The sequence below is a fragment of the Monopterus albus genome, unplaced genomic scaffold, assembly GCF_001952655.1.
Source record: "Monopterus albus unplaced genomic scaffold, M_albus_1.0 scaffold16.1, whole genome shotgun sequence".
Lineage (NCBI taxonomy): Eukaryota > Metazoa > Chordata > Actinopteri > Synbranchiformes > Synbranchidae > Monopterus > Monopterus albus.
The window spans coordinates 5,539,926-5,557,160 of NW_018127896.1; the positions used below are offsets into that span (position 1 = coordinate 5,539,926).

The 17,235-nt window shown below is 45.3% G+C and overlaps 1 protein-coding gene across 3 annotated transcripts; it reads right to left on the reverse strand.

Moving 5' to 3' along the window:
- Nucleotides 1-740: 740 nt before the first annotated feature.
- Nucleotides 741-14,384, reverse strand: LOC109955686 (probable ribonuclease ZC3H12C). 3 transcript variants are annotated; one of them, XM_020592097.1, is made up of 7 exons: nt 13,791-14,258; nt 13,370-13,496; nt 7,405-8,279; nt 7,125-7,264; nt 6,808-7,042; nt 6,490-6,596; nt 741-3,591 (listed from the first exon to the last, which is right to left on the reverse strand). In XM_020592097.1, exons 3-7 carry the CDS (start codon nt 8,208-8,210, stop codon nt 2,000-2,002), a joined length of 2,880 nt encoding a protein of 959 aa, XP_020447753.1. In that variant the 5' UTR covers nt 8,211-8,279; nt 13,370-13,496; nt 13,791-14,258; the 3' UTR covers nt 741-1,999. The 3 variants fall into 3 exon arrangements, with proteins under 3 accessions (XP_020447753.1, XP_020447752.1, XP_020447754.1); XM_020592096.1 differs by lacking the exons at nt 13,370-13,496; nt 13,791-14,258 and adding an exon at nt 14,265-14,384; XM_020592098.1 differs by lacking the exons at nt 13,370-13,496; nt 13,791-14,258 and adding an exon at nt 11,458-12,700.
- Nucleotides 14,385-17,235: the final 2,851 nt, after the last annotated feature.

Sequence of the window (17,235 nt, forward strand, 5' to 3'; positions counted from 1 at the left end):
GGCCATTTTGAAGTTGCTTTATACTCTGGTGGGCTCTACCTGGTCAGGTACAACCCAGCTATGTCCTGCAGTGCCAAACAAACTTTAACATTTGAATCTAGAGTGCCATATGTACTGTAGTCAGGTGTGTTGTTACACACCTGACTACAGGTGCACACCTGACCCGTTTGGTGGACCTCCCCTGAAACAATACAGGGTATAAGCTTACTAAGTGCTCAGGTAGCCTCAGCAGTTATAAACTGTGTGCAAAGGTGCTAGCAGGTTAGCAAATTCAACATCCTGCTGCATTTAAGCAGCTGTTGATTTCTTAAATGATTTACAATTTATGGTTCCATGAAAAAATGTGTTCATTTGTAAATACTCCAGGTAGAGTTTCAGTAGAGTGTCAGAAGTATTCAAAACGGTAGCCAGGGGATATGGGATGGACCAAAGTATGAAGCTTATAACACACGGTTGGGGTCCACTCAATTTCAAATTTACAGAAGGTTTGGTTACCCATAATACACACATTATTTCAAGCTGACCTTTATGTTCCTTTAAAAGATATCCACTTCCTAACTTGGAGACAAAAAGGCTTAGAAATTAACTGACCCCAACTGAAAAGGAGTATTTCACTCTCATTCTTAAATGAGTAGTTGTGTCAACCAAACCATGTTGCTCATACAGTCTCATTGGAGCTCCTGTAAAAACTAAGCCAGCTTCAGACCCAAACTCACAGATAAAGAAGTTGCCGTACCTCAACACAGTAGGCAGACAACTCCTTTTGTTTCATTACATATTTAAAGTAATTGTTTCAGTGCTATTTCCATAAGTTTAAAAGACAGAACAGAACAGTTGTCAATGCACTTCATCATATAGCAATACATCAAGAGTGTTTGATAAATACAGATCAAGGAGTCCAAGTACTGTGTATAAAATCAGCGACTTAGGTAATGATACAATTTGTATCAAACAAGGTTTTTCTCTGTCTAGCATGGATTCAGCTGGGATCTGCTACAGACAGCAGGAGGCGCCGTTAGCCGAAAGCACAGCAGGGGAAGCTGTCAAATATATTTACAGTACATACGTTTAGTTTACAGATGTGGAGATGTCCTGTCTGTAGCAGAAACCAGAGTTGACCCAAAATAAAGGGCCAGAGAGAGAGAGAGAGAGAGAAAGAGAGATGTCCCTTACTAAAACTAAGGTACACACGACAGGGTCACCCATCTCTTCAGCTACAACTCTGACCAAAATACTGACGTCATCTCAAATAAGACGACTGTCTTTCAGATGCCAATTTTTAACAACATGGGGGGAAAAAAAACACAAAGGGCTGCACAACACACATGACAAGGTTACTATAATACACAGACCTTAGTTAAATAGTAGTCTGAAACAGTCATGTGATCTTAGAGAACCACATGGTGATTTGTCATAGAACAAATCAAGAAAACTACAGGAAAATATTTAAAATTCACTTTGACTTATTATCTGTGACTCACACTTTCTTTATAGTTAGGAAGGAGAAAATCCCATCCCTCTGCAAGTACAGTGCATATATCCACAAAATCAGAATCAGGTCATAAAGACAGTGAAATATATTTGATGTGATGCCAAGTAGGTTGTCATTTGGCTGTAAAACAAAAGAGTGTCTTTAGATTTGGATGCATAACAAGTCAGTTATGTGAAAGACATTAATAAGATACTTAAAAAAAAAGATCCAGCGTTGAACAATTTCCTGCACTTGGTGTCAGCGTCATAGATTTGTCAAATGACTCGCTCGCTCCACACTTACTAAAGATGAACTGATCTAGCTGTCGCTGATGATGGACTTGGGATTATCTTCAGCATAAGTGTCATAAGAAAAGAAACTGCTCTCCTTGCTGACAATACAAAAGCATTCCAGTATTTAAAGATGACCGTGCAAACCCAACGTGCTTTCAAGTGTGTCAAGCTCAGGTTTGTCTGCAGATGCCAACTACTTAGTTTGTTTTCTAATGGGATTTTCTGGTTTCATTTCTTAATAGCCCGCCTGGGCTTTCTCTGCCAGGATGGCGGCTGCCAGCTGCTGGGGGTCTGTGATGTGGGGGCTCCTGGCCATCACCCGGCTCACCAGGTCTGAGGGGAAGATATTGCACAGGTTGATGTACACTTTCTCCCTCATGTCCCCATAGCGGCTGTGCACGGGGGATTCTGGGTGCTGTGGCATATAGGAGGGAGGAGTGTGGGAGGGCACTGTCAGGTGAGCGCTGTAAGGTGGGAGTGGGGTGCCGGGTGGATGAGGTGGGTGAGAAGACAGAGCCAGAGGCGGTGGGTGGTTCGGGTAATGACTTTGAGAAGGCTGGAGAGCTGGGTGTGAGGAGTGGTGCTGGGCGTAGCTGTCCTGTACCCAAGGAGGGGCATGCCAGGACGAATGGCGCGTGTCTGGCAGGCTCTGATAGGCAGACGGCTCGTACCTTGATGGTGGAATTGGCAGCTGCCTGTAGTATCTGTCACAGCTGGGCAAAGCTTTTGGTCGGTGGTGATGGTGTGAAGTGGAGAGGTGTTCGTACAGATGTGAGTCAGATACGCTCTCTGCTCGTGTGGGAGCCAAGCGGCAGCTGAGAGGAGAGCCAGGTGGGTGAGGGCCAGACTGCGGCAGAGAGTGATAGTCACCTGGGCAGCTGGAGCGAGTAGCCAGCGGCTGGTGTTGGAGATGAGGAGGTAAGGGGTAGAGAGGGCGCTTTGGAGGAGCCTCTGGTGGGGGCTGATCATGAGTGCAGCTTTGGCCTTGTGCTACACTCAGGTGGTAACTGTGCATGCTAGTATTAGATGTGTGGCTGTGCTGGATAGTTGTGTAATCAGCAGGATGAAGGCCACAGAGTTCATGGTTGGATGGGGCAGGAAGAGGATACATGCGGCTATGGGGATTAGCAAAATGGATGCTGTCTTCCGGTAAGGTCTCCGGGGGGCATCCGGGACATGGCCTCTCGCTGTACGAGTCGCAGCTGCTACTGCAACTCGTGCTGCTTTCACTGCCACATTCAGATCCCGCTGAGCCCATTGAGCCTAGCCGCAGGTCTGAGTCGTTAGGGAAGCGACAGTCTGGACTCCGTCTGGAGGAGAGGCTCAGGCTGGAGTATGCGCGTGTCACTGAATAGTAGGTCAGGTCTGGGGACTCGCAGTGAGGGTAAAGATCGCTGCTGGAGGCTGGCAGGAGACCGTGAGGAGTGGCTGCTCTGGACTGTTGGTCGAGGGGAAGGCTAAGGCCAGACGGAGGGCCTCCTGGGGCAGGGGATGTGGTTGTAGTCCCGCTGTTACTGCTGCTACTACTGCCACACAAACTGTTCTTCAGGCTTTCTGCCCTCCCTTTTGCCAGTAGCTTCTCTTCAGCATCGCTATATGACAAAGCTCTGATGCTGGGGTCTGACTGCCTTTTCGGGGCACCTTTCTTTGCCTCAATGCTGCCAGCTGGCACACTGTGGCTCTTCACCAGCCCAGTGTCCCCCTGGTTCTTCGTGCTGACGCAGGTCTTGGCGCTGGCTCGCAGCTCATCAGCCACAGCACGTTGAGGCTGAGCGCTTCTCTCTGGGTGGTAGTACTTGCACTTGTGGCCGTAAGTGCATTTCTTTCCTGGAGAACAGAGAACATCCTAGTTTCATTACAAAATAAATAGGTTGAAGATTAAATCAACTGTTTTAATTAAGCAAAAGCACAGCTGCTGAAATTTCTCACGGTTGGTTTACATTCCCAACAAAACATAACTCCAGTGACTAGAGTTTTCTACACTAAGTATAGCTGGCCGGGGCTACTATGAAACAACCAACACCCAGCAAATATATGCATACCTGATACCAGCAATACAGTGCTAATTTTGCAGTGTTGTACAATATTATGGGAATATTTTGCACTGCTGTCATGTATTAATATTTTTAATCACTTTATTTGGCCAAGCATGGAATTTATTTCCGGTGCTGAACCAAGGCACCAATTCACACCGATGGCTCTAACCATGGAGGGGGACCTTTGGGGTTCAGTGTCTTGCCCAACAGCACTTCAACATGTTGCCTGCAGGCACCGTGATTCGAACCTCCAACCCTCCAGTTGGGAGACGACCGCTATACAAACAACAACAACCCCGCACCAATGCGCCCCTGTAGTTTGAGATCCCCAGGTGAACTTGAGGAAGATGCTGCTGTAACTGTGGTCACAGCAGGCAGTGGCTGAGGAAGAGGGCCGTTTTTTACTCATTTATCTGTTGTACCAGGAGTGTGTGCTTGCATGTATGCGACTGGCCAATACAGCAACTTTCCAGATGATGTCATGTTGAACCAGATCCAACATTTTTCTCCTCACAATGCTGCGTCATTTTGGCTGAGCCTGGGTGGTACCGGCTGCATAACGCACTTCACCAGTTCATATGAATAAGAAGGGTGACATTACTCATGTTGTATCAAAGTGAAACAAAGCAATAAATATCTCTACAGTTCACATAAATTAGTCCGGTTGGGGGTCTAATTAAACAGACACATCTGTTGGGAATAGCCCGTACAGTGCCTTGCGAAAGTATTCGCCCCCTTGAACTTTGCGACCTTTTGCCACATTTCAGGCTTCAAACATAAAGATATAAAACTGTAATTTTTTGTGAAGAATCAACAACAAGTGGGACACAATCATGAAGTGGAATGAAATTTATTGGATATTTCAAACTTTTTTAACAAATAAAAAACTGAAAAATTGGGCGTGCAAAATTATTCAGCCCCTTTACTTTCAGTGCAGCAAACTCACTCCAGAAGTTCAGTGAGGATCTCTGAATGATCCAATGTTGACCTAAATGACAAAGGATGATAAATAGAATCCACCTGTGTGTAATCAAGTCTCCATATAAATGCACCTGCACTGTGATAGTCTCAGAGGTAGTCACAAAGCCAGCAAAGAATTACCAGAAATTTTAACTGTTCAGACCTAGTCACATTTCTGGCTACACGTCTGAATTGAACTGGTCAAACTGCTGGTAAGGGCCCAAGGCACGAAGCGCGTTAGCCCGTACAGTGCCTTGCGAAAGTATTCGGCCCCCTTGAACTTTGCGACCTTTTGCCACATTTCAGGCTTCAAACATAAAGATATAAAACTGTAATTTTTTGTGAAGAATCAACAACAAGTGGGACACAATCATGAAGTGGAACGAAATTTATTGGATATTTCAAACGTTTTTAACAAATAAAAAACTGAAAAATTGGGCGTGCAAAATTATTCAGCCCCCTTAAGTTAATACTTTGTAGCGCCACCTTTTGCTGCGATTACAGCTGTAAGTCACTTGGGGTATGTCTCTATCAGTTTTGCACATCAAGAGACTGAAATATTTGCCCATTCCTCCTTGCAAAACAGCTCGAGCTCAGTGAGGTTGGATAGAGAGCGTTTGTGAACAGCAGTTTTCAGTTCTTTCCACAGATTCTCAATTGGATTCAGGTCTGGACTTTGACTTGGCCATTCTAACACCTGGATATGTTTAGTTTTGAACCATTCCATTGTAGATTTTGCTTTATGTTTTGAATCATTGTCTTGTTGGAAGACAAATCTCCGTCCCAGTCTCAGGTCTTTTGCAGACTCCATCAGGTTTCCTTCCAGAATAGTCCTGTATTTGGCTCCATCCATCTTCCCATCAATTTTAACCATCTTCCCTGTCCCTGCTGAAGAAAAGCAGGCCCAAACCAGGATGCTGCCACCACCATGTTTGACAATGGGGATGGTGTGTTCAGGGTGATGAGCTGTGTTGCTTTTACGCCAAACATAACGTTTTGCATTGTTGCCAAAAAGTTCGATGTTGGTTTCATCTGACCAGAGCACCTTCTTCCACATGTTTGGTGTGTCTCCCAGGTGGCTTGTGGCAAACTTTAAACGACACTTTTTATGGATATCTTTAAGAAATGGCTTTCTTCTTGCCACTCTTCCATAAAGGCCAGATTTGTGCAGTATACGACTGATTGTTGTCCTATGGACAGAGTCTCCCACCTCAGCTGTAGATCTCTGCAGTTCATCCAGAGTGATCATGGGCCTCTTGGCTGCATCTCTGATCAGTCTTCTCCTTGTATGAGCTGAAAGTTTAGAGGGACGGCCAGGTCTTGGTAGATTTGCAGTGGTCTGATACTCCTTCCATTTCAATATTATCGCCAGTTTGGATTTTACGGTACTGCTAAACACTGCACCTCCATGATGTTGACACCCAATGTGATCAGGATATGAATATGACTATTACAATTTTTGATGTGTAATGCTGATAACATGAAGCAAAATCACAAATTTGGAGTCATCTGGTTGTGGTGCTGGGGCTTGTGCGTAAAAACCTGTTATTTTCATAAAAGTGGTGCACAAAACATTTTTATTTTGCCTGCACAAATCAAAATGTAATTAATATTGTAATCATATGGGGTACCGCTTTGAAAGACGTACAAACTTTGTACCCTTATTTCATTACAGTTACATTTAGATTTTTAAGTGAATTTTAAATACAGGTGATGTGTGCATTCTCACCATACGGGCACGGCTGTTTCTTCTGCTCAGGCATGACAGGTCTTTTCCTCAGGAAGTTGTCTAAGCTGGGGCCGTGGCGACCGAGAGGGTCATCAGGGGGCATGAATCTAGGAGATGGCAAGGACAAGATATTGTAATAAAATAAGCTGTAATTCTCTCTCTCTTAAACCTAGTGAAAATGAACGCTATTTACAATAATGTTATTTCAGTCACTGATAACTGTGAATGAAATACCAAAGGTTATTAGTCTTATTTAAAAACTTTTGTCACCTTGTCATATTGATAAAACCCGTCCCTCACTGATCCACTCCCGCTTACTTGTCATTAACAAAGGAATACATGAGCAGCCGCTCATCAATGAACTTCTTCCACTCAGGCTTCTCGTTAGCCAGGTCTCTGTAGTTGTCGTTGGAGACAATGATGCCATCTGACTCGAAAGCCAGCTTGACAATGAAGCGGTCATCGTAGCAGACCACGCGCCGGCCTTGGACTCGCCGTGACGGAGTGAAGACCAGGATTTTTTCCTTTTCTAGGCGGCGCAAGATTTCCTGATCTGTGGAGGAGCCAGTTACGGTTAGCGTTGAACCTTCTCACAGCTGCATATGTTATTTGGTCAAACAGCCTCTCGTACAGACCTGTTATTGGGGCATCAGGACGGGACTGCTCTTTCCTCCAAGCAGGCACAAACACTGTGATGTCATGATGGCCGCGATCTAAGAACCAATCTACAGCCAGCTGGATGCCCTGGCATGAAAACACCTCCTTGTTGCCATGGCTACCGGACATAGCAAAGAGGCAAAAGGGGATTTGGGGTTTTAATGCTGGCCAATACAGCAATGAACACATATGCTATGGTGTAAAGGTCCACTGTGTGGAATCAATAAGACATTTTACAGTGTGACACAGACTGCTCACCTCATGGCTACATTACTGCCGTCCACCACGATCGCCCGCAGGTTGTCCTGGTCACACGGAGAGTCCGAGGGACAGGGTGAGTCTGACCTCTGGCCATCCAGCAATTCGGAGCAACCACAAGACGAAGAGGAGGATGAAGAGGATGAGATAGAGGCTAATGATCCAGCTGGGTGCTCGCTGTCTGCTTTGGTGCCCAGTTTGACCAGCTCTCCCAGTATGTCATTGGTAAGTGTGTCGGGGCCCAGCTTGGACAACACCAGTCGCACCGTCTCCTCCGAGTAGCCCAGCTTTAGGGCAAACTCCAGCTTAGCCTGGTACTCCTTCCCGCCAGCCTCGAATGCTGGTGTGGAGGGAATGGACGGAGGTGGATGCTTACACAGGGAGCTGGCTGGGGAGTCGGCAGGAGTGTTGTGTTTAAGGTCTGATGAGAGCTCAGACGGGGGCTCAGGAGGCCCCTCGTTGCCTAAGTCCACACACTGGGTCCGACAAAGCGGCTGGTGCGTGTTCTTACTGAGAGTTGACCCTCCCTCTCCTCCATTGGGGTTTGGGCCGGCAGTGAGGGTGGTGCTGGAAGACGGTGCCGCCTTTGGCTGTCCGTCGGAACCAGTGTTGTCCTCCACCACAGCTGCTGGAGGGGAACTGGCGGTGCTGCTGATGCCAGAGCTCTCCCCCTGCTCCTCCATAGCAGGGGGCCCTTCAGCGCCACCAGCCTGCCGGTCAGCCCCCGCTACGTGGAGATACTCCAAGTCCAGCCCCAGGTCGAGGATGTGGCCTGCTCCTGCCTCCACATGGTCCTTCTGGCCCATGGATCTGTCACAGACATCCAGCAGACTGGGCTGACCGCTGCCCTCTCACAAAGCTCGACTCATTGGTACCTAAAGGAAGAGACAGAAGGAGGATGGAGTGTGTGTCACAGTAACCATGAGCCTTCCTGGGGGAGGAGGGAAGTCGCACTAGTACTCAAATGCAAATTTGTTGTTACATACATAAGGAGATCACACGTAATATTATGCCTCCATGTAAAGTGTGTAAATCCCCACTTTGGCTGAATCTGTCATTTGCAAAGTACACTGTCATCTTAGCGAAATCTGACTTTTCACTTTTATTTTCCAAGGGAAATTCTGACCCAAGCCAAGCCACCCCAATGCCGTAAGGCTGTGAGCTCATGTTTTTCACACTGGCTGATAGGCCCCTCTCAACCTAATTAATGGACTGCCACAGTTTTTAAAGTTTGGCCCCAGTGTGCTATTATAGGACCACACCACAGCACCTTACTCTAAGGGGAAACAGAGGACGAACTGCTAAAAAAAAGACACCATGCTGTTAGCGATGGGGCCAATGTACCCTCCCCCCCTCACATTCTATCTGTTAATTAAGGTCCATATGCTTCTTACTGCTGGGGTTTTGGAATCACAGAACACTGAGGGGCCCTGAGGCGACGTGGTTCAGCTAACCTGAACAGAAAAAGTCTGAACAACAACTGAACATCAGAGAGGATTTACTGCAGGACTGCTCTATTAGACTGCATTCACTTTAGATGAGTGTAGCCTTAGCAAACTCTACCAATCTAAATGTGTGGTTCAGACTGTGCCTAAAGCTTTTCAACCTGGTCAGATCTGAGCAGCTTCCAACCCAGATAAAAAATGCAAACCCACATTATCTGGACAGAAAGGATGATGAAAAGGGAAGTGACTTCAAGGTGGAGGGTGGGCGGTGGGAGACGAGGACGCGGGGTGGAGTTAGTTTGCATTTTATGAAAAAGGGGCTGCCTAGCAACATGGCCGAGTTACTGTTGCTAAGCTACAGCTGTTGGAAGCATTCTCCCTTCCAAATGCCAAGACAGAGGCTGCGGCGTTCAGTCAGCGACCCGCCTTCCATACACATGCAACAAAAAGGTCTGGTGTGGGGGAGGGAGGGTCTTAAGTGTGCCTCACTGAAAAGCCACCCAAGGCAACAATAGACCTGCAGGAGTGATTAGGACTGGGACCTTGGCGTCAACCACTGTGGGCGTTGATGGTGCCTGCGTACACATACTGCGTCTGCCTCATGCTGCTGTGGAGAGAATGGGGCTACTTGGAACATTTCATGTGCGCTCTACTCTGTTGCTGGTCTAAACTGACACATCCAAACTATCTTTCCAGTGAGATTTTCTCTCAGTCTTGACATCATCCAGGCTCAAGCACAAGCTACACATCAATGCTTGTGTACACATTATATTAACCCAGGGGTTTTCAACCAGTGGTCCACAAGGACTGTGCATTTAATAATGTAGTTTAACTGTATGAATCATTACTTTTTCAATTTTATTTTTAAACTGATTTTACTTATTGTTTGTGAATAATCACATTCATACAAATATACACAATTTTAAAAAGCCAAGATGACTTTCAGGATTGAACTGGTGCCCATCCAGGCTACAACAGTGGTCCTCAGGTTACTTCTTTGTCAGAATGATGATCCCTGGGTCACAGTTGAAAACTCCTGCATTAACCCCATCTAATCTAAGACATTACAGAGGAGCAAAACTGTTACTGTGCATTAAGCACATTTGCCTTCCCTCACTGATATACTGAACTAGTCAAACAAATCAAAAACAACTGTATATAACAAAGTTTTTTTGCATTTTGGGTAAAACCTGATCTGAATAGTGTTCTTGACACAATCTTCTCATAATTAGGATTTTAAAATGTCTTTTAGCTTAATACATAAACATGCATTCAGTGCACTGTGGAATCCTCAAATCAGGCCCAGTCTCAACAGACCAACAGCAGAGCAGCCTCATCACGCCATCTCCAGACCTGCAGGCCGAGTGGGTGCATCTTTCAAACATCAATCGGCTGGCACCGACACACACGGCTGCGCTGGCAGCTGACAGGAGTCAAGCAATGAATATGTAACAGGGTCCTTCCAGGTCTTTGTGTGTGGGAGCTTTGTAGCTTTGTGGAAGTGGGTGCAGTGGGTGAGATAGGGGGTAGAGGCTTTTGGGTTTCAAGGAGAAGGGGAAGGGGGGGGCTAGAAAGGGTTGTCTGGTGGTACATTGCTTCATGCCTGACACTGCGCAAAACTCATTATAAAAAGGGAAGTAATTAGCCGGGGAATACAGTGTATGTGTGCATTTCTCTGTTCAGTTGTGGCGGTTAGGGTAAGGGGCTAGGCACGCATTATGTCTGTGTTCTCACAGACAAGCATGTGTGCGCACGCTGGTGTATCTAGATGGCACACTAGGCTTTCCCCGCCAGCAGCAGGGCGACAGATGTCTGCTGAGTGGTAACTGCAACTGGTGTCTCCCCTTCTCAAGCACACACACACACAGAGCACCCGTCTCCACACTGCCAAAAGAGCGAGAAGAAAGGCGCTGCGGGACAGACACTGACACACAATGAGGAAACACAATGACAGTACACTGTTAAAGCTGCATGCATGTGCACATGCACAAACTTTCCAGGGCCACCATTTTTAGCCAAAACACTGACTTTACATTAGCGCAGAAACAGAGAGACCAATCCCTGCATCATGCTTTATATCAACACTGATCTGTTTACAGTTCAGACCAGTGCAGTGTAACAGCTGCAGACTTACGCAAAGCTTAGCTGGGTGCTTTACAGTCTCTTATGACTCAGGGCTGTAAACTAAGACTTCTTGGAATGTCGGTGTCACTCGTGGGCCCTGTCTGCAAGTTGCATTTGTTGTCTGCAATAGGTCACTTCCAGAACCAGTATCAGACAAATAAGTTTAGAGAAAGCAGAAAGCTCACGTTAGACTATCAGTACTAAACTCTGGCCCGTTTCAAATTTAAAGGAATGTGGTCATTTAGGTCAAACAATTATTCAAGTATTCTGCCAGTGTAGAAGTGATTTATGGTACAGCCTTGCACAGGCCCTACCAGGCCCAACCTATGGTGCAGGTAACACTGTAACCTGGTCTCTCTGGACCTCGATGGCACCAGCGAAACAGGGTTAGGCTAAAAGTACATGTCAGAACTTCTACAAAATAATAACCAGATAAACAGAAAACATTTAAACTGGCATTTCTGCTGAAATTTATCACACTCACCAGATCTGATATCATTAGCTCATGTCCACATATTAAAATTCTTGAAAACCAGACTGGAAAACTGAGAAACAACAAGTCCCAAAGTTCCCACAGCAGTTACATCCGAGGCCAATGTTTGCCTTAGATGCAGGTAAAGCACAGAGCATCCAACTCCAGCCAGTGTCTGAGTGTCCACCAGAACTGGAGAAGCAGGCAAGTTGGACAATGAGGGGCGGAACAGATGGACCAACAATGAATGCCGTTCGCCCATTTAGACTGTCTAATTTTCCACCAATCAGAGAGCAGCAGCCTTACAATGAGGCACAGAGATGGGGGCGGGGGGGTGCCTGCAACACCCAGTTACCCCGAGGCACGCGTACTCAACGTGCGCCAGCACACACAGTCCCCTTCTGAGTCTGAAAGGCCCTTCCCTGTGTGGCCGCTGAATCAACAAGGGGCGGGCAGGTGAACAACAGAGCCACACAATGGGGAGGGCAGGTGCAGTGTGAGGGCTGCTGCGATTACATCTTGGGGCAGCAATGAAGAGCACCTGGCTACAGTGTGCCACAGTCACTATCCTCTCTTTGTCTCACGCTAGTGGAGGGGGGTCAAACAGAGAGAAAGGGCCAAGGCTGGCTGAAAGACTAGCCTGGCCTTTAAGAGAGTGCACGAGCAAAGAGGAGGGTGCGGCTGGGCTGAAAGGGGAAAAGGACAAGTGGTGGTGGGGTGTAGGGACATCAAAGTTTTAGGTCCCTGTCAGTAAGAGAAGGGGAGTCATTACTCATTGTTGCGGCAAATGTAAGGCAGATGACTCAGAAGCACAAGTCTAGCCTGCACACAAATGTAGAGGACTTAAACTAATCACATCCACACCAATATGACATCCAAACGGACACGGTAACACTTCTAGTTTTAATTGTAACAGTGTTACTGGTGCAAATACACATTAAAGAGTTTCATTACAGTTTATGTGCGTTCTCAGTCAACTCGCCAGGTAAGATAAATGTTCTTTCAACCAAGTGGCTCAACAGAAATCTTATTGAACAAGACTGTTGAGTCAGCTTGCATAGTAAGATAAAGGTGAGAAGGAGCGACACAGCAGCGCACCAACCGCACCGTATCCAAACACGGACATAACAACAGCAGTCTGCAGACCATCTGTTGGAGCAAACAGGTGTGTGCGCTGCTCCCAGCAACTGCAGCAACAATGTGGAGGATCACTGTTTCTCTCTTTGGAGACAGAAAGCTCTGAATTCATCCAGAAGCTGCAACTAATGATTCATTTCATTATACAAGAAAATGATTTAAAAAAAAAAAAAAAACACTGTCCAGCAGAAGCACCTAAAACCCTGTGACTTATTGTAACTGTTTGTTTTGTCTAAACAACAGACCAGACACCAAAGGCAGGAATCAGCCTTTAAAGTGAGAAGCTGCACTGAGGAAATGTTTGGCACTTTGGCTTAAAAAAAAATTACTTAAATGGCTAATCAAAATAGTTTTTTAGTATTTGGGGGCGGCTGTGGCTCAGGAGGTAGAGCGGGTCGTTTCCTAACCGGAGGATTAGCGGTTCGATTCCCGGCTTGTCCAGTCAACATGTCGAAGTGTCCTTGAGCAAGACACTGTACACCCAGTTGCTCCTGGTGATGTCACCGGTGTGTGAATGGGTGAATGGCCAAATAGTGTGAAAGTGCTTTGAGTGTGCTGTAAAGCATAGAAAGGCGTTATACAAATATAAGACCAAGAATATTTTTATGTAAAGGTTCCATCTGGCAGGTTACAACAAATACAAATTTGCATGTACTAACAGAGGCCTAGGTGTCACCTAGGCAACAGGATGAGACCTTCTGCCCTCATGACCTCTCTGACCCCTTGCATTTCCACCCAGCACTGAAACCACTGACAAAACCAGTTAGAATATGATTGCAACACTCACCAGCTGGGAACATCTCTGCTGCTGCATGTTTGTGTGATTCAAATCAACACCCATACCCATGGAGAAGTAAACAGACAACACCTTCATGCTGAGTCAAAGGGCCACAGCTCCTGAACCCCAGTTAGATCTTTAAAAGCAAAAGGAAATGCAGAGTTTCTCTTTGCTACTGAACTTCAGGAATGATACTCTGGGTTGTAATATAAGAGGGATTATTTGACTAATTACAGCCTCTGAAAAAACCTTTGTAAAAGACAAAAGTGAGTAACAGCAGTCCACACTTTCAGTTTGGACTAACATGGTCACAAGTTTAAGGACTAGATTATACAGAATCCTCATGGGATGAGGACAGGCAGCTGCTTAACCGTGCGCTAACCCCCAAAATGAAAATTGTGACCCCGCCCCCCGCCCCAACAAGACAAACCTGGGCTGCTACTGCTGCGACCCTCAGGTAGCCGGAACAAACCAGCGTGCTGCAGACAGCTGACACAGAGATACATGAAGGAATACATACAAACAGAAACAAAAACAGACAGGCAGTGATCAGCAGCCTGTTTCCTCTTCAAGAATCCACCAAAGGAGAAGTGGAAGCGTGCGTTTTGCTCGGGCCTCCTTCCCTCCAGAGCCGCCACACTGCTCGCTCATTACATCACCTGGATTTCTGGTCAAAAGATGTAACAACCACCACAGCAACGCCCTCGTCCAGCCAGTTCAATTGACCACAATTTGTACAAACTATATTATGGATACTGGGGTGCGCGCACGGGCGTGCACCGTCACTGCATACCCTACACTGTATACCAACACCGTCACGATCTCCCTCCAGCTTTCACCCACACCTACTCGCAGCTCGTCTCGCTATCGAGCCGCTCTGGTGACGCGGTATGCGGGTGCTCACCTGTTTAGGGCCGCCGCCCGAGCCGCACGTTTATCTTTCTGACAAAATGACCAAATATACCCATCACATAATGACGACGCAAAACATCCGGCGAGATTGCAGCGTGACCCAACCAAACTGCGTCAAGTTAAAGAGAATGACATGGCCACTTCCGCTCTGGCGGTGTTTCAAAATAAAATCTGTGCGTGGTCTGTCAATAAAAGAAGAGCGATAGCTCTATTTGTCAAGATCCTATCGAGCTATACAGGAAAATATATTTGACCTTCAGACCTCCTTTGCAGACAATTTCCTAATTGAAAATACATCATGCTTCTAACACAATCTGAGCTTATGCTTGTAACTCGTTTAATTTTTTGAGGCGTAAACAGGACACTAGGCTGTGCACTACCAGGGTTAACTTTAAAGTGCAAGCCCTGTAGAAGCGCCATGAAGTGGGATGGGCCGTGAGGCGCCATCTGCTGGTGAAGGCAAATAATGGCAGAAACCTTTTTTGTTGCGTTTAAATCACAATTTACAGGTCGAGTTTTTCCTCGTTTAATTTTTTCAACAGTGACAGAGTTTGAAAGCTGCACAATGCACTATATATATATATGTATATATGAATTTTGGCACTAGCAGTTCAGAACTCCCTTATGCAGCTCACAAACATTTTAAAATCAGCAACATAACATTTTGGCAAGTTTTCCCATTTGAATTTTGGCATCAGTCTTGTAGTAAAAACATGATAATAAATAAGCTAAACAGAGCACGGACATGGTCCCAACATACAGAGAAAATTGAGTTTTGTTAAAACAACTATTACAAAGAATGACACCGTTTTGTAAATTACTTCTGACTTTATTCAATAGGGGGGAAAAAAGACCTCAGGAAAATACAGTAATTCCCATAGTACACATAGAGAGGACATAAATTAGAAAGGCATGGCAGAGAGTAAACATGTCACCTGGCACCTGGGTGGTAGAAAACATTTGATCCACACAGCCAGGGGCACACTGTGCACTACAATGGATGAAGAGGAATCAGTGAAGTCACACTCTGGACTTAACGTGAGCAAAAGATGATTAGTTCTGTACACAAATGTCTAAATGATAGTACAAAAAGGGAATAATACAAAATACAAAACAGGGAAAACTGCCCTTAAAATAAACCATAAATATTCATATTGATGCACATTGGTTTAAAACAACTGCTTTGTAAACATTTTCAACATAAGTTGTGCATTACAATTTAAAAACCACTGCAGTCACATACTTATCTGAAGAGTTACATGATAAAATTTGCAGAAACGACTAAAAAAAAAAATAAAAAGACCAAAACAAAACTTGAGTTAAAGTTGATGCTCTCTGAAGTGGTTTTGTAACACTGCTTTTCGAACGTGATTTTTCTGATTCTCACAGATTAGACAGTGAAAGTATCTCACTCTCCTGTTCTGCAGCTCTCAGCAGGCCCCTCCTTGTACACTGAAGGCACCGTCCCTACTGAGAGCAGAGTCAAGTTTAGGTGAAGGGAATGAAACCTTGCAGATGTGAGTCTTGTTTCCAACATACTCACAGTCGCAGGATAGGTTCTACATCTGACAGCGAAATGAAGCTGTCTTAATGTAAAGAGACAAGTCTTGCCTTGTTAGTGTGGTTTGGAAGATGAAAAATAAAACAAATTTAAAACTGAACTCTGGGATGGAGTAATGGTCTATTTAAAGTTGTGTATTTGTAAACCCAAGAAAAACTAGGTCCAATGTTGAATCAGTTTGCTTGTTCAGACTAAAGTTTCCCTACCCTAAATCTCTTTTGTCTTTGCAGAGAATTTTGAGCACTTTTACTCAGCTTCAGACTGGACATGAAGCTAAAGTCTCCTTCAAAACAGTTAGATGATGAATGTGAACTGTTCAGCTGGAGGACCACTGTGGTTTCCTCCTTGCTGTGGAGTAAGATGATCATTGTTTCTTCTCAGCCCACTTACGTGACATCTATGCATGCTGCCTTCATTCCCCTCCTGTCACCTCTGCCCACTGGCCTCCATGCTACGTTAACGGCCACCTGCTACTTTTGCATGTCTAATTTCACAGTTTATCCTAGCCCTACTTATGACTGATGTTAAAGGAAAAAAAACAAACAGTTTGTGGCTATGAACCTCACATTTCTGGGTCCATTATATGGTAGTGTCTTGTTTATGTCTGTGTTAAATTGACCAACTAACATAAGATAAAGCTGATGCTAAATAGGGTGACTTCTTCCTTTAAAGCTTATCTTTGAGTCTGTACTGCATCCTTACACTTTACTTATGTGCAGCAAGTCACATATAAAATATAGTGTATGAAAACCAGGGTTAATTTAGTCAACACCAAAGCAACATGCTGTCATAAACAGGGCTATCTCTGCCTGACATAACCTACTGTCTGTGAGGCAATGTGGTAAAAGTTGAGAAAGTCTCTGTTAAAGTCTGAAGCCCACAACGTTGATGTATTTAGTATGTACAAGCTGATATCCAGTACCCTGTATTTAACAGATATATATCATGAAGGTCCCTTAAAAAATCTTCACTTTAACAAGGACAAGGCAAAAAAGTGAAGAAAGAGGCAGATTTACAAGTCAAGAGTGTTTACGGGAGAAAAATGGGGGCTGTGAACTAGCGTTTGATGACATGCTTGGCATGGAAATCTACCGTGGTGGGAAGAGAAGTTAACTTTACCCGAACAAGACCTCGACTAAACATAGCTAAGCTCAAGGTGTGGCACATAAAGTATCTGCCGTCTTCAACAGAGCAACTGTTGTGTTTAGCCTCTTTATCGCCCCTTCAGACAAACACACTTTGCCAGTCATTCACATGCTCAGTGTTTTTTTTTTCTTCATCCACACACATACACACACAATGCAAAGTTTTACTATGACACAAAGATTTTACCATGAACAGACAATAGATCCCACCTCCTGCTGAGGGAGAGGAGGAGGAGATCGGCTCAAAGGTTGGGCAG